At 39.1% G+C, this 26,524-nt stretch overlaps 1 protein-coding gene across 1 annotated transcript in view; it reads left to right on the top strand.

The window, feature by feature from the left end:
- GRB14 (growth factor receptor bound protein 14) overlaps positions 1 to 1,579 on the top strand; it is a 47,538-nt gene extending 45,959 nt beyond the window's left edge. Inside the window, exon 13 of the mRNA XM_075511739.1 lies at positions 1,329 to 1,579. Coding sequence (XP_075367854.1) covers positions 1,329 to 1,475 — 147 coding nt within the window. The 3' untranslated portion in view covers positions 1,476 to 1,579. The remainder of the gene's footprint in view (positions 1 to 1,328) is intronic.
- The last annotated feature ends 24,945 nt before the right edge of the window (positions 1,580 to 26,524 follow it).

The following is a 26,524-nucleotide window of genomic DNA, read 5'->3' on the forward strand; positions in this document are numbered from 1 at the left end:
TAGTTACCAGAAAAAAAAATATCTGTAATGAGAACGACTTAATCCCGAGAGAGAATATGGAAACTGTTAGTTCCCCAAACATAGGCATATTTCAGTTCCGTTCTGTCATTTAATTTCCAGTCGCATTCAGTATCCCTCATGCCATTCTCAATACCCTGACTTACTGCATGCTCTGTTTTTGCTACAACAATACTCTCTAAGGAGTTCAGAACAGTATTTTTTGAGGGGGTAAAGGTTTTGCTTCTGGTTGCTGCTAATCTTCTAAATGAAGTCATTGGGAAGAGAAGATAAACTTTCCTACTCTAATGGAAGTCTTACTTACCTACTCTTCTCCCTTCCCCTGTCCTGAAGTAGAATAGTTGCATCTTTCCCTAGCACATCATCTGCTACTCTACACTAGCCCTACTTCAGGATCTTCTGTTCATTACTCTCTCAATCTTGTAAAGTATCTTTTTTTCCCTTTTCTTTTTTAAAATAGTTTAAATAGGGTTTTTTACCCTCTATTTACATTGATACTAATTAGTCACTATTGCACTGAAGCTTCTTGATATTAGATGTATCAGCAGTAAAGGAAAGAAATTGAGAAAGTATATAGTCACCAATGCAATACAAATTGTGCAAGAGCTGATGTTTGGTAACCTAGAATAGGGAAATACTGGTTGTAAATTTTTAAGCATCTAAAAGTCAATGTATGTATTTCAAGGTATGTTTTGCAGTTTCTTCTTTCTTCTCTGTATCTTTGCTAATACACGTGTTTGGAGCTGCAGCAGTTCTTTCCCCTACAAGAAAGAACATACTAGTACATCAAGCATGTTCCTTTTGTGATGGGCAGTTTCTTGTACAGTAAGTACACCAGTGCACTAGTGGGTAGCCTCATTGCACCTTGCAAAATAAGTGACAAAATAAGTGATGTAGCAGTTACACAGAATATGAATGGAGTAAAGGTTGAAATCCATGAGTAAGTTGAAACTTGGTTGTTTCTTGTCACTCTGTGAAAAATCAGTGTTCATATTAACTCCAGCTATCATTCCAAAGCAAAGGCATAAAGTAATATTGTTAGTGCAGAAAGAATATCCCTATACTTACTTCACTTTTCTTTCCTTTTAGGCATGTACCAAACTTAAAGGGGAAGTTAAAGAATGCATTATTTTTCTGTTGTTTATTTTTGATCTTGCTGTGAGTGATTGCTGTATTTTTCCTTCTCTCAGTAGTCATAAAATTATGACTACCTTGGTCTACAAGAACACTTCTCAAACAAGTATTTCAATCGGGAAGAAATACCATAGCAAAAGAGGATTTTATTCTATCTTGTTTTTCCATTTTTACAGTTGGAAGATGATGGGAAGCTATTCTATACCCTTGATGATGGTCATACCAGATTTACTGATCTCATCCAGCTAGTGGAATTCTACCAACTTAATAAAGGAGTACTGCCTTGCAAGTTAAAACACTATTGCGCACGAATTGCTCTTTAACCAAAGCATCTGTTGTTTCATCAGAGGGAAAGGAAGATACTAGAATACTTTTTCCCCTAAAGGCAATTTGTAGAGTGAGAAGGGAAAAAGCATTACATTGTAAAGATTCTATGTTTTAGCTGCAAAAGAATTTATATTCTATGTAGATAAGAAATTTGCATTGTGATTGTCACAGCAAAATTAACTTTATGGTTTTAAAAACCCATTCTTTCCTATGTAATTCTTTAGTGTTGTCTTGGAATTTCATTTTTTTTTTTCAACTGAAAACAATTTTTAAAAAACTAATATTGTGTAACTTCTACAAAAATATAACTGAAGGAAAGATCTTTGTTCTTAGGTTTAAAATGAACTTTTTGTCTCTTCAAATGTTTCTGAATTTCTATTCATCTCATAGAAGAATAACATTTACTGTGATGAGGATAAGAAGCTGAACTGCACATTTTATTTGTAAATAAAATGAATAAATATTTTGCACTATATTTTTGAATGCTACTTTGAGGATTATCATATACAAAAAGTGAAAAATCATTAAAACTACTTATAACTGATCAGTTGTATTGAGTTGTGCTATTACTGTTGTAATATTTTAAAGGATTTTTTTCTCTATTGACTAAATCTACATCTTTATACAGAGCTGGACTGTCACTTACTTGGCTGTGATATGTATAAACATGCATAAAGTATCATGTAGTGCATAACGTGGTTTAGTGTATACCTACAGTTTCTAACACAGAGAGAGCGAGAGAGACACCTGTTAAGTACTGTGGATTGTTGCAGAGTTGGGGATGGAGTCAACTTCAATTGCCCTTAAAAAATAAAGGTAACGTTATAATATGTACAAATTTACAATATTTACAAATCTTTACAATACTTGGAAATAAAGGTAAATCCAGTGAACTTTACTTTTTGTTGAAAACCTGGTGAGAATGTATTTGCAGTCAGTTCCTAGTTTATTTTATTATTTGTCACAGAATAAAAATTTCAATATAGTTACCAGTCAACCAGTCTTTAGAGATTACCAAACATCTACCATTCCAACCAAAAAGAGCTGTTAAGGTAGACAGAGTCAAATTTTGGACCATAGCATTAGAAATACTTCTGGTATCTGTGTTTGGAAAGAGAGATGATATTGCTGCTGCATCCTTGAACAAAGATTCGAGTGGAATGGGGCTGGGATTGAAAGAGGTGTCCTTGTCCTGATGCTTTGCTGTCCAATAGGTTTGATCTTGTTATGAGGGTTCAGGACCTGGCCCTGGCTATCTTTACTCGGGGCAAGGGCTGGAGTGCAAGGTAGTGCTTGGAGATGGGCCATCACACAGAATCTGGCCCCTCCTTCCTGTGCTTGCTTTGATTCTCTGACTGTCAGACATACCAGCTGTTCTGCTGTAGGAGCTGGTGGGGAGAGAAGATGAAGGAGGCCTGGGCCAGGGACGGAGTAAGATGGGACCCGGGGCACAGCAGCGCCAGTGTGCGTAAGCCGACAAGGTCACGTAGATGGAAGCATTAGAATAGTATGGTAACTATAGCCTATGGTTTTGTTATTGTGTGTCTGTGGAAGGCAATCATAATAACATAATACTGTGATACTTAATTTACTGACTTGATCCACACATCACTGACCTTTTCCTCTGGTATGCAAATACAGTTTTTAAAGCTCATTAAAAAAGCAACTCTTCATAACGTGTACCAAAGATGCAACATATGTGGTGCCTAAGCTCATTACATTAGGAATGCCTTCGAAAACTCTTCACAGTCTAATACATTTAACTCTTAAACCTTGAATATAATTTCAATAGTAATTACAAAAATATCCTTTTAATTAAAACCTCTTCAGATTTAGTTTAATAATGTGATTACTTCTCAGGCCTAGTATTATTTCAGAGATTGGTATAGAATAAGGAGAAACATTCTCCTCTGCATCCCTGTTTTTTTGATCATCTTCTGACAAAAGAAATGAATTGTCTACTGTAGTCCATTTCTAGTTGGACATGTGAAAGCTTTGCCATAATTTTTATTTGTATTTATGTATTTGCCAGCATGCTTGGTAGAGAAGCTAATTGCTCGGTGAGTACCTGTCACCTTTGGGCCTGTCAGAAAAGAAAAGAGAATGTGGGGATTATGTCATGTGGTGGAGAGACATCAAGAATCTTTGCCTGCTTTTTCACGGTTTTTTTCACAAGTGAAATTGAGAAAAAAAAACCCACCCAAACAACAAACCAACATCAAAAACCCCCAAGTAAAACAAAGTATTGCTTAATGAGCATGGGGTTTGGACATTTGAAAGTTTCTAACTGGCAGGGATTCAAAGCATTCTTACTCTGTAAAGTGTTGCCTCCTGCATTTTGACAGCTCTCTTAATTAAAATCTAAACTGAATCTTGCTGAGAATACAAAGTCGGGTTTTTTTACGAATGTGCATACCTTTCCTGAACTGTATGGTTGTTCATGACTATGCCATAAAAACCAAACCAGCAAAACTAATCAAATCTAGTTTGGTGTTTAAATGACTTAACAGGCTACCTTTTTGTTTAAGTATTACTGAAGGAAGAAGCATGAAGGAGATAGTCTTAATGTGTAAAAACAAAACAAACAAACAAAAAATCCCCCCAAACCAAAACTATTTGATATCCCAGACTACTTTAAAACATGCTAAATGCTACAGGTAGTTGATACATGACTTGCAAGATCCTTGCTAGCAACCGGTATTTTCTTGTCAGAAAAATGGCAAGGTTTTTTATGATACCATCCAGGATATGTCTGACCATAAAGTTCTTTGAGGGTGTTAAACTTAAACAGAATTTCAGTGTGTTAACTGTCGCTTCTAATTAGGAATACTACACTTCTCTGGTGCCCACCTTCACAAAGAAAATTGGCTAATCAGGAGTTGTTAACAGCTCAGGGAGAAATCAGTACTATTTTGGGCAAACCAGTCTATCTGTCTCCAACGGTTTGCTTCTCTACAAAATGTGGACAATATTATGTCTACCTCACAGAGGATTTAAGGACTGATTTAAAAAAAAAAAAAAGAATAATTGAAATTGGTATTGTTTGCGAGGGCTTTTTTTAATATGTAAGGAAGTGATATGTTTTTACCTTTATTTTGAGGAGGTCAGAATCTAAAGTCTTGAACTTCTTGATGGAAAATCAGTGTCAAAGCACCTAGGTTTGAAAAATCAGTGTCAAAGCACCTAGGTTTGAAGCATGATATTTGAAAAACGCTTCATACTTTCTTCAAATTTAAAATTTTATACTTCTGTGAGTGTGTCTGTGCAGTGCAGTGCAGTGCCAGGAAGAGAGAACTGAGCTTGCCATGCAGAGGTACCAGAAGCAGTCTAACTGTACAAGCCCATCTTTCTATCTGGGGTAATTAGCCCTGCAGGGGTATGCTCTGCAAGCTGTGAGCTAGTTCAGAGATTGCTCTAAAGCTCAGCATTCTATTTGTTGGCATGCCCTTTGTGCCTTAGTTTCCAATCTTAAAATCTTTTTGGCTCAAAGGAGATTAAAAGTTAATTCACTGGTGTTTCATAATGCATATACATACACGGCCAGAATTAAGGTTGCACGGGCAGCATTAAATGACATTTTTTAAAGTTCTGAGTGTTTTTACTTACCAATCTTATTAAGTCACTTAATGAATTTTTTGACATGTAGCAAGTCTTCAGTTCATCAAACTAAATGTTTTGAAAGAGAGCTTTAACCCATTAAATAAAAGAGGATTACGTATGTAACTAACTACAAGTGGGATCTTTCAAGGATAATTGAATTTCTGTCAAATGTTGTCTGTTACATCCTGCTTTAAGAATTGTACCATTTTGTGCTTCCCTGGGGGTAGAATTATTCTTTAGTGTAAGTGGGTTTGGGTGTCTAATTTTAAGACATAAATCAGCTTATTTCAAGAGAATAGCCTTTTTTTGTTGTTAGTTGTTTAAAGCTAGTCATCTTCATCTAAATAGAAGCCACTCAGCCACCGATTAATTTAACTGTTTAAACCTATTTAATAGAGGTAGCTTGCAAATCAGTCTAGCATTTTTCAGCAAGAGATCTTACACATAATTTTTGTTACCTTTATTACTTCGGTTTAGAAAAATACAAAGCAATTCACAGCTTACATCAGCGTTTCTTTTTGGTTAGTAAAATAATTATTTTTATTAGGGTTCTGATTATTTCAAACTACTGTTTCTTTAGCACTGTAATGCATTCCGTTTCTAATTTCAACTTCATAGCTGAAGCTTTCACTGAAAGCATCGAAGATGGGACATACCCCATTACTTGAATATACTTGCAAGCTTTCAGAGGTTAAACACTTATGGTCTATGCATAATCAATGTGTATGGTAGTGCAATTAATGTTAACTTTAATGAAATGCATGAATATTTAAAACTTAATGAATCAGGCTTTACAGCACGCTTTACAGCCTGGTTCACATATGTGAACAGTGTTGACTGTTGGCCTCTGGATGTCAGCAGTGTATCACGAAATTCCTGTCATCAGCCGCTGTTTTCCTGCTTCCTCCCAGAAATAGCTGTGACTTGTGGTCTCTGCACACCTCCAGAACACCCAGTGCTTTTTCCTCTTATAAATTATTCACTCACTCTGTACCAATTAGTTCTACCAGTTGCTAGGTTTGTTATCAAGTTAAGCTTCAAGACAAGAACCTGAACTCAATGAGTGATTAAAAATTTATTAGCAGAGATGATTAAATATGCAGATAGTCTGTGAAGCTTGTTCTTGAAACCATTATATTACCTTTTTAATACTAATGATTTGTATAATTAATTTTAAAAAAGCCTGAAAGTCTTTTAAAAAAAATCAGAGTAGGACATAAAAGAGAAGAGATTAAATGCAGAGGAGGCAGCGAACCTGAGTATTAAAACAGCTCATTCACATGTATAGGCAATAAAGTGATTTCCTTACAGGAATAGTTTGTGGTTTTTTTCCCCTCTGCAAAGTTGATTATTTTATTAATCTTTTAAGCAATTTGGGAAAACTCTATTCACTAGTGAGTCGTATTTTCAAAACAGAACTTTATGTGATTAATGCCGATAATACAGATGATTCCCCTAAACTTTACAGTTAAAAACAAAAACGTATCAAGATGCATTTTCAACAGCATTTAAGCATGTGCTGGATTTTAGGCGTGCGCGTAGCCGCGGGCTTTTCACGGGAACTGCTCGGGTACATTAGTGCCACCAGGGAGCTGCCGGGCAGCGTGGCAAATGTCAGGCAAAGTTTCGGGAAGGGGCTGTCCCCTACACCAGTTTTTCAAGGTGGTGTGCGTGCACGTGAGGTGGGTGGTGGGAAGAGCCCGTGTCCTCACAGCTGTGCCCAAGGCAGCAGTTAGGCAGATTTGGGGGTGGGGGCAGGTGGGACCCCCTGGAGCCCGGGGTGAGCTCTGGAGGAGACAGGCCTGTCCTCCCCTCCCATGGAGGAAAGAAAATAAATGACTTTATTGCCCATTAGGGAGTAGGTGGAGCAGAGGGGTGGCCGTGGGGCCTGGTGTTTTGCTTTCCACCTCCCTGAGAGAAGCGAACCCTCATGGCAGCGTAGGAGCGGCCTGGAGAGCAAAGGCGGCGAGCACCAGCTGTGGCGCGGAGGGAGCCCGCACGGCTGGCACTAGCCAACGCTGGTGGAGTGGCGCAGCTTTTGGCATCTGCTCGTATGCGGGCGCGTGTGGTGTGTTAGGTGTTTTGTAACGCCTCTGTGAGAGGGTACAGCAGGTGACAAGACCTGGCTATGCACCGGGAGCTGGAACAGGCTGGGGGCGTGGGGGAGGCTCAGGGGTGAGCTGTGTGCTGCCATCCCTCTGCGCCGGTGCCCAGTGGGGCAGGTAGGGTAGGCGGTAGGCAGCACCCCTAAGGCTCTGCGCTCTGCAGCAGGGAGAGCTGAAGCTCACTTTTCTCTCCCTCTCCTTCCAGCTCTCTCTGGCCTGCCTGGTGCAGTGCCACTGAAGACCATGGCCAATGGCCCCCAGCACCCCACGGGAGTGAGCTGCTGTGGACGAGGCTTGAAGGAAGGTGAGGGCCTGCCCCAGCTTCCTCTGGGGCCTTGTGCATAGCAGGGTACGAGCAGCCCAGGAGCTGCTACTGTGCCCTTTGCCTCCTGGGAAGGGAGGAGTTGCCTGTCAGGTGAGGCTGATGAGCCCCACCGGCTGGAGACTGTCAGCGTTAATGAGCTGCCCTTCATAAATATGGGTGCTCTGCACTTACTAGGAGGTGTGTGCTTGGAGGAGGCACGTTGTGCATCAAATTGAGGTCAGCGTGAACAGTGAGTGAAATTGTTAATTTTTTAAGATTGGGAGCTTGAGGTGGTGAGGGGACAGCATGAGGGGAGGTTGTCGTGTACCTGTTGCATTGCCCTTTTTTTTCTGTTCTGTTTATAAATTAGAGTGCCTTTATTTTCAAATGCCAAGCTCTATGTAGTATTCTTTAGGCGTTAGTTATGTGAAGCGCAGTGCATGTTTCTAGCCCTGGCCATAGTAGGCAGTAGAGCTGGAGCGTCAGCCTTTTCTAGAGTGAGACCCAAGGAAGGTGTTTGTATTGCCGTCACCACTGAACTTGCACAGCTAGGATCTCGCTGTGGAGGATAAGTCTAAGTAAAAATTGTTGTTCTTTATCCAAAATAGCAGGTGTGCCTCTTTGGTGTGAAAATTAGACTGTGACCTCGGAACTTCCTTAGCAGAGCCCAGTCCTGGAAGCGTTTCTCTAGTTCTCTGGGAGATGCGTTGATGCAGATGTACAACTTTCCATTCTTGCTTTCTTCTTGCTCTGAGCTAAGTTGAAACACCACTTTTCACAAATGTATTTCAGCTTCCCCTTCTATTATGCTAGCTACCTACTTGGGGAAAGAGAAGGAGCAGAGGAAAGAGCATTAACTAGGGTAAGCAAGTTGGCCGAAAAAATTGAGAGGATGTTGAATGAGGTGCTTCCTGCTTTCTTCCTTGTGGCTGAAGCTGTACAAAAGAATGAGTCCTTAGTCTTGCGTTTCTGAATATGGGGTAGGCTGATGTGCTCCCATAAGTTTAGATTGGTTTTTAATGTCAGAGAAAGCTTTCTAATGTGAAGAAAAACCCTTAAGCTGAGGGAAAGGAAATCTATAATTTCAAATCTTTTTACAATGCAAGAGGATGCAGGTGGGAGAAAAAAAATGCATGAAGCTTTCACAGGTTGGGGTTTTTTGTTTGGTTATCTGTAGTTTGTTGTGGTATTTTGTAACCAAAAACCTTATTCTGTTAAATTGTGTGGAACTCTGCAATTGCCAAATCTATAGCCTATGTTAAATGTTTCAGTTATGGGAAATAACTTGTGGAAAAATCTCTTCTGATGATGGATGCGAGGTCAGCTATTCAAACTAAAATACTTTCTCCCCAGTTACATGGTATAGGGCTGTGGTGCTCAGACCATATGCATAGTTAGTTATTTTTAGGCATTTAAGGAGAATGTAAAGGAGGTGATATGTGTAGGAGGGTGGAAGGGTACGGAAAGAATTTTAAAAGAGATACTGACACTTGGAACAACAATAGATGTGCTGTTGAAGTGATTTTTTTCCTAACCTGTACACATCACGACTGAGGGGGTTTGCTTCTGTACTGAACAATTAATGAAGTCCTCAGTTTTGAAATGATGCATGTGCTTGTTTGTGTGCTGTGCATAATGCTATGGATTTCAGTATGCTTAAGATAATGTGTGTAAGTGTTGGCAGGATCAGAGTCAAAGACGTCAAAAATAACTTGGAGGGCTTGTGGAAATTCACAAAGTGTAATAAGGTGATACTTCAATTGGTGCTGAAGTGGAAATTGTAGCTGATATTATATTTAATGACGGACTGTGGTCACTGGGTTCACTGTGACTGAACAATATCCATCTATTTTTGAGGTAAATGAAGAGCAGTATATGAAGTTGAACTAAAAATTAGGAATGTTTTGCCTTTTTAGTACTTCTACATTGATAATGCTATTTGCACTTGTTAATCCTGTATTTTGTGTTTAAGAAAAAACACACAAAAAACCCAACCAAAAAAAAAAAACCCCAAAGCCTTCCTTAGAAAGGATTTGCAGTAGGAATCTATATTTGAAGTGGCCTTGGCCTTGTGAAAGTGTAAAGATGTATGATACTTTTGAAGAAAAAGTTCCTCATTTCTCAGCCCTGTAGAGTTAGGAACTAAAAAGCATTATGGGAATGATCTAATTGTTTCTGTTTCTTTGCTGGAAATAAAACTAACGCGCTAATTCAAAGAGCATCAGCAGTACAGGTGGCCCTTAACAGGGCCTCCCCATGGCAAAGCTGAATTGTATTACCCCTTTGCTTAAGATAATGGGGGTTTGCAGCAAATGAATTCTAGGTTGTTCTGTGACGAAGTGAAATGCTCCCTTGTCTGCAGGAATATGTGTTCTACTTCTGCTCCTACTTGCACTTGAAATAAGGCCATATCACTCAGCATGTGTTTAGAGACACAGGGAAGAATGAACATGCTTTTGCAATCATGTTGATCCAAGGAACTGCAAGGACTTTTAACTATTGACATTCTTCTAGGCTTTCAACTTTTCTTTCCCTCTGTATACAATTCTTTCTAGGTTATCTTTTTATTACTTGCAGAAATTCACCTCTTTCTCTTTGAAATATTTTTTTTGTCAGTTATTTATCTTCCTAGAATTCATTCTATAGAAAAGAGGAAAATACCCTCTTTGCTATATGAAGAGCATTGTTGGTTTGTAGTTCTTCTAACAAGTTTTTGATGTAATGTGGAAACAGTGTTGGTTCATTCAACCTCATTTATATTTATTTCATAAATATGGTTTATTCAACCTCATTTACATCTGCAGTTGATGAATCTAGTGCTGAAAGATTGATACTGAATAGATTAATGCACATGTACTGTTCAGGATGCTTTCCAAGTTGTAACAGTAGGAGAAAAATGTATTTGATGGTACGTAGACTCCTCAAAGAAATGTGGTGGAGGAGAAATTCTGCTTTACTAGGTTGTACAGACAAAGAAACCAGGCTTGAGGTAACTGAACATCTTTATAGTGGAGTCATTTGCCTTTATAGCATATCGGACTGGTTGTGGGTGGCTCAAGAGGAGAAAAATGAAACAAATGGAGAGCTCCTGAAGAAGAGAACTGTGATGATGAAGAGGCTGGAGGAAATGAGCTCCAAGTAAAAGCTGGAGAACTCTGGCAGTTCAGCCAAGTAGGCTTGTGGCAGTTTCAATTCTGAAAAACACAAAAAAGTGGAAGAGTGAATGAGAAGATGAAATGGAAGTGAAGAAGTAAGAGAAGAACAACTACTTCAGCTGCTTGGGGTGGGGGGGAAGTCTTAATCTGTTTGACCCATTATTATGAGGCATTCTTGCAGGACTGTGTATGAATTTGAAAATTGTCACCAACTCTGTCAGTCACCTGTGGAGTCTCATGGAGCAACTCTGAGCTAGTGAAACAACAGTATTTTTACTGAATAACTCTGAACTTGTCACTCATTAGCCTGATGTTGCAGGGGAAGTTTTGTTTCGAGGGGTGTGTGTGTTTGTTTTCTGAATCTAATCTTCTTATGCTCTGCCGAACAGAAACAACAGCATAAACTGGAGACAGGTGGAGAGAGGGTGAGACAGAAAGAAGTGAGGTAGACGCATGGTATGTGCCACAATTATGAGGCTTAACTAAAGATGGAGAGACTAGTAAGAAGTCTTATTTCTATTTAGTAATGTGGCACCATTTGCTGATGTAGTTGTAACTAAAATGCAGTTGTCTCATGACTTTTTTCTGGTTTAGGTTTCTTATGCTGAAGATATGGATCTGTACTTGTTAAGGGTTAGCTATAACAATTGTTGCTTGAATGTTTCATTGGAAGCTGCCTGACTTTGAAGTGTTGAAGTAGTTGAATGCACTGTAAAGTTTTAAAGTAAACTCTGCTGTGATCTCTCTGCTAAAGAGTAGTGTAGATATTTAAAAAAAAAAAAAAGTAGAAAGGTGGAAACCAGATATGTAAGCATGTTAACTTTTTATTAAAAGAAATCATTCCAGGAGACCTCATTAAGCCAGGACGATATTCTAAAAGTGAATATACATGTTGACAGCTACACCCATAAATTTGAAAACTGCAAACATGTTCAGCATAAAAGCCATTTTTGAAAAAAGCTGTTGCTCTGCCCTTGTACTAATTTAAGAATTGTTCTTTCATTCTGATTTTTATAGTTTCTTTTCGCGTATATAACTGGGACAGTTTAAAAAGTACTTTAAAGAATCTTTCATGATGTCACAAACTTCATAATGCAGATGATTATTTTTAAAAATGCACACATTATGTAATGACTTGAAGTGTCAAATAAGATCAATAATGCCATTCTTTTCCTTTTTAAAGAAACAAAATGACCTGTCCATAGACTGTACCTCTGTACAGTATTCTTGCAAATAACCTCTGTTTTCCAGAAGTAATGATGTGAGTTTAAATCTGTTGGTTCCAGCACTAGTCTTGGTGAAGAGGTTCTCTTGTTCTATTCATACTGTATCTGGACACATAATAAAGTCTTCACAGTGAGCACAAGATCTCGGACAATCTCTTCTTTCAGTACATTTCTGTCAGAGTGCATTCTAGGTACATACATATTTAAGTTGGTTTCGGTAAAGTAGGGACTTAATATTAACCCAATTTGGAGAAGCATAATTGGTACAGAGAAGCTTGAGTATTCTGACTGTGGATGCAGACTCTGTTGAGGAACAAGAAACAGCCAGTCATGACCTCAGGTTTGTTTTCTCGTCAATCTGATTAAATACAATCTGATTACTAGTATTTTGTCACATTTAGCCAATAGCTTCTAGGTTTTACATGATGATACTTTATATTTACTTGGGAAGGGATTGCATTTCATGCTTAAATGTGTATGTTACCTTAGCTCTTCTGGCAAATGGCCAGTACTGTGGTGTTTTCCCTGTTACCTGAATTAAAATATTTTTCATAGAAAATATATTGCTTTGACTTCCTGTCTGAGTGGTGACGTAAGGAGGAATGAGAGAGGCAAAGAACTGTTGATGAAAATCATTTGATGAGCTTGAGAGAAATCAGTACCTTGCCAATAGAAACACTATTTATGATAAAGATTTTGATATGTTGACCAAACTCTGTCATAGTATAGTGGTTTAAAATTTTGATAGGTAGATAGTATGTTTACTTTGATAATAAATGGAAGACTGAGGTAGAACTGAGGTGAATCCTCAAGGATTCACATAAATACATGCATGTTCAAACATTGATAAGATTCCATTTAAGGCTTTGTCTTAACAGCCAAAAAAATACAGTTTTGCTACAGAAAGGTTGTCAGGTATGTTGCACTGCAGAAGTGAAATGTGCACAGAGTAAAGGAAGTTGTAAAAGCTATAGAGTTCCCAGACAGAACTGACACAGAATCTTTTTAATGAAATTAATTGCTGACATAGTTGTGCTGTTTCTGGCCTCTTCCAATCTAACTGAACGTAAGGTCCTCAAACAGGCTTTTTATTAGTGAATAGTAGTGGAAACCATCTGGTAAAGGAGAATCTGTTTGTGCAAAGTACTTCTTAATTTCTAATTAGTGCTTTCAAACAGATTTTCATCTCTCGGATAATAATGTGTATGTTATTTGTGGGTAGTGGGAAGAGGAGTAAGAGTAAATTTCTTATCTAAATCAAGTGTGTCAGCAGCAGTTCTCTGTCAGTCCCAGGGCATTACTACTTTCCTGTGTATTGAATTAGACTCCTGCCTCAGTTTTACGTTTTGTAACACATTCTGGTATCTTTCACGTAAGCAGGAGCAGGGAAACAACCCCCAGTGTGAGTGTATAAAAAATAAAAAACTTTTTTAGATGATGAATAATATTAAAAAAACACCTTATGCATCTAAAAAAAGGATTCATATATGCATAGGAGATGCTTTACATAGTAGAAACCCCAAAAAAGTGAGGCTTCAAGGAGTAGCAGCTTTGGCATGTTCTCTACAGCTGACGCTTCCAAAAATCATATAATGATTACACTATGGACTTCCAATAGGAAATCTCACCTGTAACTTTTCAAGGTTTTTGAACTTGGGATAGAGCCAATAACAGACCCAGATAAGGGTAACGAACAGTTTAGGAAAAACAGTTGTGGCAGAGAAAGGACTAGAGTGATGCTATATGAGAATAAACAACACTGGCACTGAAGAAGAGAAAGAAAGCAACATAGACTACAGCCAGTAACACATTTGTCTGACATAAACACCTCTACGTTGCCTAGTGTTTGTGCTGGAAAAAGCATCTTTAGAAGGAAGAATGATAAAGGCTCATTATATGAAGCAGCTGAATGTGGAATAAATATAGTGACTAAAATTCGTACTTGTTTCCTGGAATTAAAACAGTCATGTTCAGAAATGTCTCCGTTAGATTTTCAGTTTTCCTCTGCTGACTGAACAAGATTAGTGTTTTCTGCAGAGGTAACAGAGAGCAAGAGTACATGAAATTGTGGAAGAGAGTACCAAAGAACTAGGTGCCTGATGTTGAAGGTGTCTTCCACTTTGTAACTGAGAGATCTGCCAATGTACTTGGTGTTGATCCTGGCGATAGAAGGAAAAGAATCATGGTGGTGTGATACACCGGGGTCAGATAAGGAGGTGTGTTTTCAGTTGTTTGCTTTTCATCGAACATTAGCTAAACTGTTTTTAAGATGGCAGGCTCAAAATAATTGCAAAGAACTTGTTCAAGTGTTATACTACTGGTACCCAGCAGGAAATGTTCTTAAATATAACCTATGTACTGTGTACATACTAACAGTGAATAGCGGTGTACCAAATATATCAATGTGCTATTAGTACAATTAGTACACAGCATTCAGCTGTGACTATTGTTGCATACAGACTCTTCAAATTTTTTTTTTTTTGTAATGCAAAACGTGTTATGTCTTCGGGTAAGCATTCACATTCTGTTTTTATGCCAGGTAAAGAAGTTATCAGTCAAATAAGTAAACAGTGATATTTATGTCTGGGCTAACAGATTCTTAAATGATGCATTATACCTAGAAGAACACCTTTTCATTTAATGGGATTTTTTTTTTTGTGCAACACAAGCTGCTCTTGTATTGGAGAAGAAAATAGATGGAGCTGGGCAACTGAGCAAACATGACCATATGGCAGCATATCCTAGCATATCCTTCCAGACACTGCTGTGGCAGCAATAGCAGTAAGACTCCCATGTTATAAAATAGCTTCTATATCCAGGCCCTTTTCTTAAGGACGGTTTAAAAAACCATAAACCTTGCAGTATTAATTTCATAGTCTAGTCAAAACTACCTATGTGTGTACAGTTAGTTCCCTGTTAGACCTCCTTTTACAGTCAGCTTACCTTCATTCTTCAATTCCTGAATACTTTGGCTTGTAACTGGAGGTATGGGCCCATGCAGATTAGTTGAAGGCTATAATTTCCTTTGGGTCAAGGAATAATTTTGATGTATCCTCTCTCCTGTGAAACCTTCTGCCCCAAATTCCTGCACCTGGAAAACTGCTAATGATTGCCAGAGGTGGAAGTGCAGGCTGACTAGTTCTGTATGAGAGATGGAGAAAGCAAAATGGAGCATTGAAGAAATGAGATTAAACAATTTAATCTTAAATTAATTTATTTTAAATGAATCTAAATGAGATTAAACAATTAATATTCCCTCTGTAAGGGAAGATCAGGCTCGTAACCACCTGAGGAACCTGAGCATATATAAGTCTATGGGACCTGATGAGATGCATCCCAGAGTCCTGAGGGAATTGGCTGATGTAGCTGCCAAGCCACTCTCCATGATATTTGAAAAGTCATGGCAGTCAGGTGAAGTCCCTGGTGACTGGAAGAAGGGAAACATTGTGCCCATCTTTAAAAAGGGTAAAAAGGATGACCCTGGGAACTACCGACCTGTCAGGCTCACCTCTGTGCCTGGGAAGATCATGGAACAGATCCTCCTAGAAGCTATGTTAAAGCACATGGAGGGACAGGAAGGTTATTTGAGACAGCCAACATGGCTTTACCAAGGGCAAGTCCTGCCTGACCAACCGAGTGGCTTTCTGCAATGGAGTTACCACATCAATGGACAAGGGAAAAGCAATGGATGTCGTCTATCTGGACTTCTGTAAAGCCTTTGACGTGGTCCCCCGCAGCATCCTTCTCTCTAAATTGGAGAGATAGGAGAGATACGGATTTGATGGGTGGACTGTTCAGTGGATAAGGAATTGGTTGGATGGTTGCATCCAGAGGGTAGCAGTCAATGGCTCAATGTCCAGATGGAGACCAGTGACAAGTGGTGTCCCTCGGGGGTCCGTACTGGGACCAGTGCTGTTCAATATTTTCATCAATGACATTGACAACGAGATCAAGTGCACCCTCAGCAAGTTTGCAGATGACACCAAGCTGAGTGGTGCAGTTGACACACCAGAAGGATGGGATGTCATCCAGAGGGACCTGGACAAGCTGGAGAAGTGGGTCTGTGTGAACCTCATGAGGTTCAACAAGGCCAAGTGCAGGGTCCTACACCTGGGTTGGGGCAATCCTCAGTTCCAATACAGGCTGGGGGATGATGTGATCGAGAGCAGCCCTGCAGAAAAGGCCTCGGGGGTACTGATGGACGAAAAGCTGGACATGAGCCGACAATGTGCGCTCACAGCCCAGCAGGCCAACCATATCCTGGGCCGCATCAAAAGAAGCGTGGCCAGCAGGTCGAGGGAGGTGATTCTGCCCCTCTACTCCGCTCTGGTGAGACCTCACCTGGAGTACTGCGTCCAGCTCTGGAGCTCTCAGCACAAGAAGGACATGGAGCTGTTGGAGCGAGTCCAGAGGAGGGCCATGAAAATGATCCGAGGGCTGGAGCACTCCTGCTATGAGGACAGGCTGAGAGAGTTGGGGTTGTTCAGCCTGGAGAAGAGAAGGCTAAAAAGACGGGGACAGACTTTTTAGCAAGGCCTGTTGTGACAGGACAAGGAGCAATGGTTTTAAACTAAGGGAGGGCAGATTTAGACTGGATTTAAGAAAGGAATTTTTTACAATGAGGGTGGTGAGGCACTGGAACAGGTTGCCCAGAGAGGTAGTGGAGGCCCCATCCCTGGAAACATTCAAGGTCAGGCTGGATGGGGCTCTGAGCAACCTGATCTAGTTAAAGATGTCCCTGCTCATTGCAGGGGGGTTGGACTAGATGACCTGTAAAGGTCCCTTCCAATCCAAAACATTCTATGATTCTATGAATTCAAAAAGACAAGTACCCTTGGCCTCTAGGGACAGCTACTTTGAGAGTAAGGATTTCTCTTCCCCTCATCCCCAAAATGCTGGGAAGGGTGGGGAAATGCTCATTATGATTTTTGGTAATGTCTCCAAATTATTTTAAGTCAAATGGACTCAATATTATCTTCCTACTAGTGGTCCATTGTAAATGCTGGTAGGGGGACTAGGAGACAGGAGATATATGGAGGGATCCTCCCTGTTGTGCATCCTTGTGCAACCGGTCTGTCATTAGAGAACTTCCGTACTGTAGGCTGCATCTTGTCTGTTCTTAATTAGTCATTACTGGACCATGAACAATTTTCAGCTGTTTGGTCCCATTTATACTCTTGACTTCTACCACCTCTCAGGCAAAGAGTTGCACTTCTTGTTATGTGGAAGGGGTTCTTTGTGGGTTTTAAAACATGCTGCTTGATATGTTTACCAGATGTTTATAAGTGACAAGTAGTGAGCAGGTGACTGGTTGTCATCTTTGCCTCACCATTTGTTACTTCATAGATGGGAGTGTAACTCTCCTTTGCTGGGAAAGACTAGTTGAAGAGTTGAACTCTCTCCCTTCTGGACATTTTCTATAGTCCTGATGATTCTTCTTGTGCTTTTCTGAACTCTTTGCTTTCCTTTAATGAGGTTATCAGAGCTGTACTTAAAGTGAAACATCTGTGTGTATTTGGATTTACAAAGTTGCATAATATTTAGAGACTATTGTTTTGTTTTTATTCTTGTTTTCCTTGTTTGCGGTTTTTAATACTGTTTATTTTTCTGACCTCGGCTGAGCATTGAACTGATGTTTTTGGAGTGGTAGTATCTAACTGGTGGCCAATCATTGCATGTGCATGCTTCAGGTTATTCTTTCTCATTACTTTGAATTTAGTGACACTTTTTTACTTTTAAAAAAAATTTAGTTACTGTGAAAGTAGCATGCAGGTATACATGAGAGAGATGATTTCATCCTGCCTGGTGTGTTGTCTGATATTGTCCTTGGTGTTGTCTGACATAACTTGAATATTATAGAAGAGAAGAGACAAAATTTGGGATTTCAGTGTTCTGAAAAAGTCCAGTGAGGCAGCAAAGATAAGAGACTCCTGGACAACAAAGAAAAGGGAAATTAAAGAGGATTTCTTGGAGACAGCAGGCTGGGCTGGCTTTGTAAGTGAAGAAAGGTACTGATCCTGAAAAGAAAGGCTGACAAATCTAGGACTCCAATGAAGAAAGTAAGAGTGGCATGAATGAAACAGTATGATATTTGGCTGGGAGGAAAGTGGAGCAAGAGATAGCTGGGTTACAGAGAAGTTTGAAAGTAGAAACTTTTTTTCTAATTTGGTTCCTAGAATCATTTGTGTACATTTTTACAAATGGCCAGTAAATTAAACTTCTGAAAATTGCCATTTGTAACTATTCCAAACTGCCAGTTTGAATGGACTGCGAAGATATCTTTCCGTCCACTCCACTTCCCCTGCCACTTTCAGTTAAGATTGGATCCTGATGGATAGCATCATTTTGTCACATTGTGGCACTTTATAAATAACATAATGCAGTGATGTACAGTGCACTGACAATTGCAGTTTTAGTAGCTATTGAGAAAGCTAAAAATGAACATTTTCCATAATCTAGATCATTTACTTTGGCTGTTGGGCTTTCTGCACATCTCCAGTATGTATTCCCATAAGATATTAAAAAAGATGTATATGTTTTTATTATATTGTGTATACACTTTGGTAGGTGTAAAATAAGTTTACATTTTAAATGCATTTGTGCTGCTATCAGAGAAAAGCAAAACAAAATAAATTGATGCCAGGGGAAATGTCAGGCATGCAACACAGATTTGTTAAATAAACATTACTGTGTGGCATTAGCTAATGTTATTACTTTGTTTCCCTAGTGGCTCTTTTTTTTATTATCTGCATTTCTAAAGACTGTGCACATTTCATACACACTAAGAACAGAGCACAAGGATTCTGCTTACATGAAGGGCCTTGCAAAAAATACAGAATATGATGGCATTTTTTATTTACAGCTCTGCTAAAAACATGCTTACATTTTTGTTGTGGAAGAGATAATGTGAAGAAATTTAGCTATTGAACTTTTTTGAAACTGTACGGGAACTATATGTAGAAAAACTTAAAAAGCAAAATAGAATCTCAGGGATTTAAATAAGGGTCAAAAGTATATTGTGTTTTTCCTGAATATCTTCCAGAATGGAAACCAAAATAAAAGTCTCATTTAGAATTTGTTCAAAGCACTGGACAAAGGATGGCATAGATATGCTTGTAACTGTGGAAGGCGATTTCATGACTTCTACTCAGCCTTTTACATGTAAATGCTTCTTATTCATAGGACAGGGCTGTTGAAGCCAATATGCAATATAGATAATGTTCATACATAGCGTAAATTTGGGAAATCTTATGAAGAATTCTGTGGGTGGGAAATCCCTCCCTCTGTGGACAATTCGTATCCAAGAGAAGAGACTGGAATACCTGCAGTGCCACTGCATGACTTATTTAAACAGGCTGGATTTATTAGCAAGGATTCATAGCAATACCAGCTAGGGGTTGGTCTGTTTATATATTTGATGCTACAGTATTAGGTTGGATAATATATGTACATTTATTTGAAGAATATAAAGCTCATTTTCAGGGTTTGCATAATCAGCATATTTCAAGCGAGTCTGATGCAGAAAAGTGACTGGGGTAGAAAAGAATATCAAAGCTGAATGTTACCATCTGTTCAATTTATTTCATATACCATGTTGCTGCTCTTAGACTAAGTCCAAATAGACTTGTATCCATGCTACAGCTGACCTTAGCTGGCCTGCCTTTTGGGTGTTGGTAGAGGAGAGGGAAGGCTGAGGCAGGAGAACTGGTCTGAGCATAGCTGAGACACACTGACTAGAGTATTTAGAGGGGAAAGCTTGCACTGATACTGCCCTTCTCAGGAAGACAACTTCGTTTGAACTCAAAACAGTAGGTTGGACACATGTGTAATTGTCAGTCCTTGTTTAACGTAGTGTTTTCTCCCTGTTGAATGTTGAGTTTGCAACCTAAATGCTACTTCAGTATAATTAGTTGGTTTTGATTATAAAGTAGGGAACAAGAGAAACTTGTATGTAAGGAACAATATTGACTTCTCTCTTGGCCAATCCATCTAGTATCTCCTACAGTATGAATCTTTACTTCACATGACTTAGCGGAGCAACTTGTAGAAGTGGCAAAAAGAGGTAATTTAGGAGAATAGTATTAATCTCAGTTAATGAACAAGAATGTAGAACCTGGGTTTGGGGGATGTTTTTGATTCGTATTTTTTGTGTGTGTGATGTATTCATGGTCTGACTTTCTGTTCCTTCAACTTTCATCTATCAGACTCAGTCTTCTGGCTGCTGTTGCTTTCTCTTTATGGAAAGAGGGCTGACAAGGCATTAGTCTCTCCTCTTACTGATTCTTGTTTTTGACTTTCCGATCGTTACACCGTTCCCTTCCCTAATATAAAGATATCTTGTATGGGTGAAAACAAAAAACAGTCTTCCTGGTTTCCTTTCTAGTGCCTGCCACACCTTAGGGATTTCCTGCTGCCAAGTGTGGTTTGGGTCTGACTTCTCCAGATCCTGATGCATTCAGAGCAAGCATGCTTTCTGAGGACTTCGACTGCCAAAATATGGCAATGATCATTTTGGTGCGTACAAACGAAATATAATCAAAAGCCTTGTAGCTTTGTCAGAACAGGTGGAATTTCTATGTAGATTAGGGTAACTCACTTTCCCGAATGTTGTATTTCTCATGAGAAAACATGTTCTCCAAGATTTAAGTTGGTTGTTGTTTCATTTCTTTTTTTCATCAGTTAAAAGATATTCAAGCAAGAAATGATCACTCTGGGGGAAAAATATAATTTCAGGAAAGTTATGCTCTGGTGAAGATATGATTTTATGATGGAGAATGAGACATGTTTAACTACAAATATTCTCTGTCTTTATTAGCTATGTTATAGAGTGTATATATGCTGGAGACCTGCTGAAGAGAGACCCTCTTTTCTTGGGGAATGTGGCATGCCTGGACGGACAGCTGTGTCACATGTTCATTGTACATCCTACTGAACCTGTACTAGGTTATTTTAAAATGAAAACTTCAAAACACTTCTGAGCCTGATCCAGCTGAAGATGATAGTTGGTATACCATTCATTAATTTAAGAGCTGGATCAGCTCCTAAATTATTCTTCCTTTGTTGCAGAAAACTGAGAAGGAATTCAATGAGTTTTGCTGTAGGTATAAAACTAATTGCCACAACTCTAATTTCTAGGTTGGTTTTCAACTCTCTTTTAAAAAATGAACTATAAAAATAACCCTTTTTTGTTATTGTTAACCCTATTAATGGATTCTATCACCTAGTGGTAGGACTTTAATCCCAGCACCCACCTTTTCCCGTAATTTTCCTGAAATCTATCATTTGCAGCATGTGGCAATGAAGACTCTTAAATAGTGACATATATTTATCCTTAAGAAGAAGGTTTTGCTGGGGTTCATGCTTGAGTCCGTTTTTCTTATCTTTCTCAAATGGCCAAAGTTAACTGATTTGAAAGGGCCTCATTTTAAATTACATTCATTCAGTGAAAACAGAAATTAACACTTAGAGACATCTATATGCTAATGATTGTAGCTCAGGGAATACCCTTCTAACCTTTTCAAAAGGAGTTGGTAAAAAGCCATTTCACTTGAAAGCAACTTAGTAAAAATGGTAGATTAATTAAATACAATAAAATTTCCCTAAAATCTTTATCCCATTTATCACTTATCATTATTTTTCCTTTTCACATATGGTACCTTAGCTCCAAACTGAATGTTCCAGGATGCATTTATTAAAACTGTTTTTTCTGGTGACATCTATTAGATGCTGAAAAACAGAGGTTAATAATGTCATGATTTTTAGGGATGGCATGCAAACAGAGGTGAAAAAGCAGCTTCATCTATCATGTACGTAAGATACTAAGTGTATGAATTTTGGCAAAAGGGTCAAAAACATATAGGGGAAAGATTTCCTATAGCCCTTCCAGATGCTAAGCAATGAACTGAACAAGAAGATCCCAAGCTTTCAGACCTTTTAAGTGCTGTGTATCTGCATCCATTAGAGAGTTTACTGTAAATGCAAAATATGACTTTTGCTGCTTATAGGCGTATTTATTATAGGTACAGTCTGTGTGTGTTCTTGCCTCTGTTTGTAGGAGGTCAGAATTCCTGGAGAGGATAAATTGAGTATTGCACATGTTAAGCTTCTTGTGCACATTGGTATTCTACCTCGTAATACCTGTGTTACTGCCTTACGCGTAACACTTCTTAGATAAGGTCACTGCTGTATATAGAGGACTTGCAGGTCCTTGAATCTTGCGTTCCTATTTGGAAGAAAAGGAAAAGCTTGTGGAAACAGTTGCCCTGTTGTTTTTACCCTGGCTACTGTTCATGTTGTGGTTGTTCTTAGAGGAGCAATTTTGAAGGAAAAGGCCTAAAAAGCTAATGCCTGAAGCTTCTTTGAAGCTACCCCTCTGATTAGTCTTGTAGATCCTGATATGAAGTCGAACTAGGGTCAAATAAAGTATTAAGCCCTGGAGTAGGATGTGTCTGCCCTAGGCTAGAAGCAATTTGCAACTCATACTTGGTTTAAACTTAATAGTAGTAAAAATCCTATTGAAACAAAATGTGGTGATTATTGGACTTGAAATTCCAGTGCAGGAGAGACTGGAGGAGGGTCACAGATCTGTACTTGGTTTACTGATGAAAGTCTGTAAAAGTGATGTGAAGATCCAAAAGGATCATAAGCTTTAGTAATGATCCTTTAGTAATAGCGTAAGCAGGTGTTACGGAACAACTTCCTCTCCACCAAGCAGAAGAGAAGCCTAGAAACCTTCCTGGTTGGCTGAGCAGCGTGTCTGCAAGCCCTAAGGAGACAGGCGTAAAAGACGGCGTTCAGCTCTACCTCAAGAGAGAGAATCAAATATGTTGGGCAACCAGACAAGAGAAGATAGGTGGTGACAGTCCCTGAGCAGAGAGGGACACTTGTGACTCGAGGATTGGAGGGTGAGATTTTTCTGCAGGAATTGAGGGAGAAAGCTAAAAGACTGGGTGATAGCTACCTCCTACACAGCAAAGGAAGAGAGGCTGGGAATCTTTTGACGAAGAGCTGCTAACAGGTAAAATATGATTAAAAAGGAATAACTGTGCCTTGAAGACACACCAGAAGAGTATGTGGGGTGTGAGAAAATGGCTTTTGCAGGCTTTATTAGCAGCTCAACTGTACCCTAGGTTTTTTAGCGTTATCAGAAAAGTAATGATCTACACTGCTGTGTTTTTGTCCCCTGGACTGCAGAAAGACAGTTTTTAAGCAGCCGTTGCCTAATGCCACAAAAAGCTAACATGACCTGGGATCAGAGCAGTTATGAACAACAGGATCTTTGTTTTTCCACTGTTCTGAGCAGGAGCTGTTCCCTCTGCTCTTATGACTTCAACTTTCCCCTGGGTTTTAATCAAAATGGTGTCTCTTTCAAAACCCTTCTGAAAGGGGAAAACATCCCATTTGAGCTGGCAGCTTTTAGTGTGTGTGTATAATAAGACACATATTTACAATGCTAAAGTGTCTCTCAGTCTGTTTCCCCTCCCACCCCAAAAGACAAGACAACTGTTAAAATTGCAATTCCTTACCTAATCAATTTTGGAAGCAGCACTTATTTCTTCTGGCAGCCACTGAATTGCTTTTCTGCACTGCTTGGCTCTGTATAAAACATGATAGTTCAATTCATTTTCTTAGGTAATGCGAGATGGTATCCTTTTTTTGGACAGTTAGTACTCTAGGTTCTAGGTTGGTCTAGCTAAATAAACGTCCTGCTGTCTTGGCTGTTATATGGGGCACTCCAGAACTGTTAGAGCTGGAGAGGCAAAGCTTTGTCCTTGGTCTCTTACACTTCTCGCATCAGTGTGTTGAGCACAGCAGGGAACTGTAACATACTCTGCTGCTGGTCTGCAGTCTGAGACTGGCTACAGGCTTTCAGCGCTTTCTTGCAAAGGCAGGACTGAGAAACCAAACATCTGTAACCTAAACTATTTGGTATGTTATAAAGCAACAACAAAATGCTTGTAGACTCCGTGACTAAACAATAGCCACAAATTCAGATGTCAGCATACTTTTATAATAATTGCACTGATTTCTGTAGTGATGGTTAATATTCTCAGTATTCGGTGTATATTTATGATTTGTCATGCTCCTTAAATTATAAGCTTTGAGTGTGGAACTGTATACAACAGTTTGGATGTTGCAATCGCAGTACTTGTGCAAATGTATGGAATGGAAAAAAATAGAAATTGAATAAGCAATGGAAAATGAATTATTTTCAGTGCACTGTTTTTAGTTAACGTAACTGTAGTTTAACTACTCTTCCCTGTGGCTCTAAATGAGGGCTGCCGTGCAGTTCTCCTATTGGTCCAAGAACATTTTGTAACAAAGGATATGTGGCTACCAACGTGGTGAGTTGGCGTGTGTGTGACCACTCTGAATTAAAAAGAAAACAACCAAACTGAAACCCCACAAACAAAACAAAACAAGCAAATCACAAACAGAACTCATTCATTGATTCTGTGCAAAAAGGAATAGTGACAAGATGGTAAAATATTGCAGAGAGGGAAAAAATATTTTCAGCAGAGAGAGCAAATAAAAACTGTTGCTTTCACTGTGCCTCCCATGAAATGATATCTGATACCTACCCCATATTTTTCAGATTCTGCACGTCTGTACGCCCATCATCTTGCTTGCCATGGAGGCAAATGCTTTGGGCACGCTGTCAGACTAGAACTTGGTCCTCACTTTGCACACTTTCTGATAGTACATTGTATGATATCTATAAAGAGCTAAAAATATTTGGTTTTTATTATTTTTATTTACTTATTTGCACCTCTTTCTCCTGCTAAAACAACCAAACTAAAATTGGATCTTTGGAGACACCTTACTGCAGTGATGCTTGGTACCTTCACAAAATCCAGGTGTTGCTAGTAGCTTATGTTTCTTGCTCATGAACAACTTGGTTAAATGGGAGCTGACTGTTGGCTGAAGACCATTGACTCTTTTCTGGTGGGAAAGGAGAACAAAAGCAGAGGAATGGGAGTATGTAGGATAGAGGACTTTATGGTACTTTGATGTAAGACCCAAGAGACTACTTTTTGCAGCTCAGTAATGATTTGGAGAGGGACCTGATAACCTGATGGATGCCCTTGGTGGGGTTAAGCAGAGTTCCTTGCGCAGTGGTAGCGGGAAGTCAGGGAGCTGATGGAAGTCAGGAGCTTCCAGAGCTGCTGTGTGGGTTCAGAGGCTTGACTTGTCCCCTGCCCCAGGGCACGTGAGTGCTGTGGGACTGGTGATGTGGAGCTTTGAGTTCCCTGGAGGTGGTGGGGGCGGGCGACTGACTGTGTCTCCACGTACCCTGAGAAGGCTCCCTGTGTCTGTCAGTAAATCTGCCCACTTCTGATTCACTGTCATTGGTGTGCCAGACTGGGTCGCTTGCTCAGAGGTGTCAAATGCTGCTTGTCTTCAGCCTGTGGTTTATAAAAGCAAACCCACATATAAATCCCTCTGGCACTGTAATAGAACTGGATTTGCCTGAGTGTAGCAAGCTAAAGCAGGTCCTGCAAGTTGAGCAGGTATAGATTTAAAGCAATGGAAAAACCTGACTGAGGGAATGTCATAAATCCTGTGCTGAATGCATCAGTAAACCAATTGTTTGGTTTGCTATGGCGTGGAAATTTAGTTAGCTGAGATAGTTATCAATCTTTTGAAGGTTGTACTCTCTGCAGCAAGATCAAAACTGACTGAAGTTGATACTGTTTATGTTAATGAAGATATTTTAAAATGGATAGCTATATTATAGTTAGCAATTGTCATGGTTACAACAACAGAAAGGAAAAGCCTATCAGAAACTTTCTGTGTGAAGATAACTGTAAAATTTCAATCACTTAATAGTTTATTATAGAACTAAAGCAAGCTTCTCTTAATGAAGTCTTATTTTCAGTTGGTGATACTCTGCTTTACTGTACTTGCACAGGTTGTGGCATGGCTTCTAAATCCAGAGCACATATAGACTATAGCTTGATAGGGAGAGAAATTTTCTGTGCTGGCATGTTACAATTAGCAGCTGAAGTTATTAGTTTTTAACAAAACTATCGATTTAATTGGAATGCTATTTTCCAGGCTTATCTGAAAGATGTCAGTAGAATAAGATTGTATCGTATCTGTCTGTGTCACTGGCACTGTCTGGAAAAAAGTCTTCAAGGTACTCCACCTTTCCCCTTTATCTTTTTAGGACAATATTCAAACAGGTACTTCAGTTGTAACGTTGTGAATTTGTTATGTCTTGGTAGTTAAGCTATTGAGAAACATACTAATATCTTAAATTGCCCCTTCCAAATGCAGTACTTGTGCCTCCTTTTGTAAACGAAGCGTTAATCACCATGTGATAGATTCTTTCATTACCTTAATTAATGTAGATATGAATGAAAAATTATAATGGTAATGTTTAACAGCATATAATAATAGTACAAGTGTCACTAGCGTCAGATATCTCATCTGCATCCAGAAGAAGCAAAAAAGATGATGTATGGGGTTTTTGCTGTGGTGGGATTTTTGGGGTATTCTCTCAGATCTCTGAGATTCTAATTGGAGTGGAAAGTAAATTCCCTGCTTTTATAATTTTTTTTTTTCCCCTCTATGAAACTTAATGTAGAATTTTCCATTGTAAATGCTTCTGTATTTTTTTTTAAAGTTTCTTTAAAATATAAAACCAGCTTT

The sequence above is a fragment of the Mycteria americana genome, chromosome 9, assembly GCF_035582795.1.
Source record: "Mycteria americana isolate JAX WOST 10 ecotype Jacksonville Zoo and Gardens chromosome 9, USCA_MyAme_1.0, whole genome shotgun sequence".
Classification (NCBI taxonomy): Eukaryota; Metazoa; Chordata; class Aves; order Ciconiiformes; family Ciconiidae; genus Mycteria; species Mycteria americana.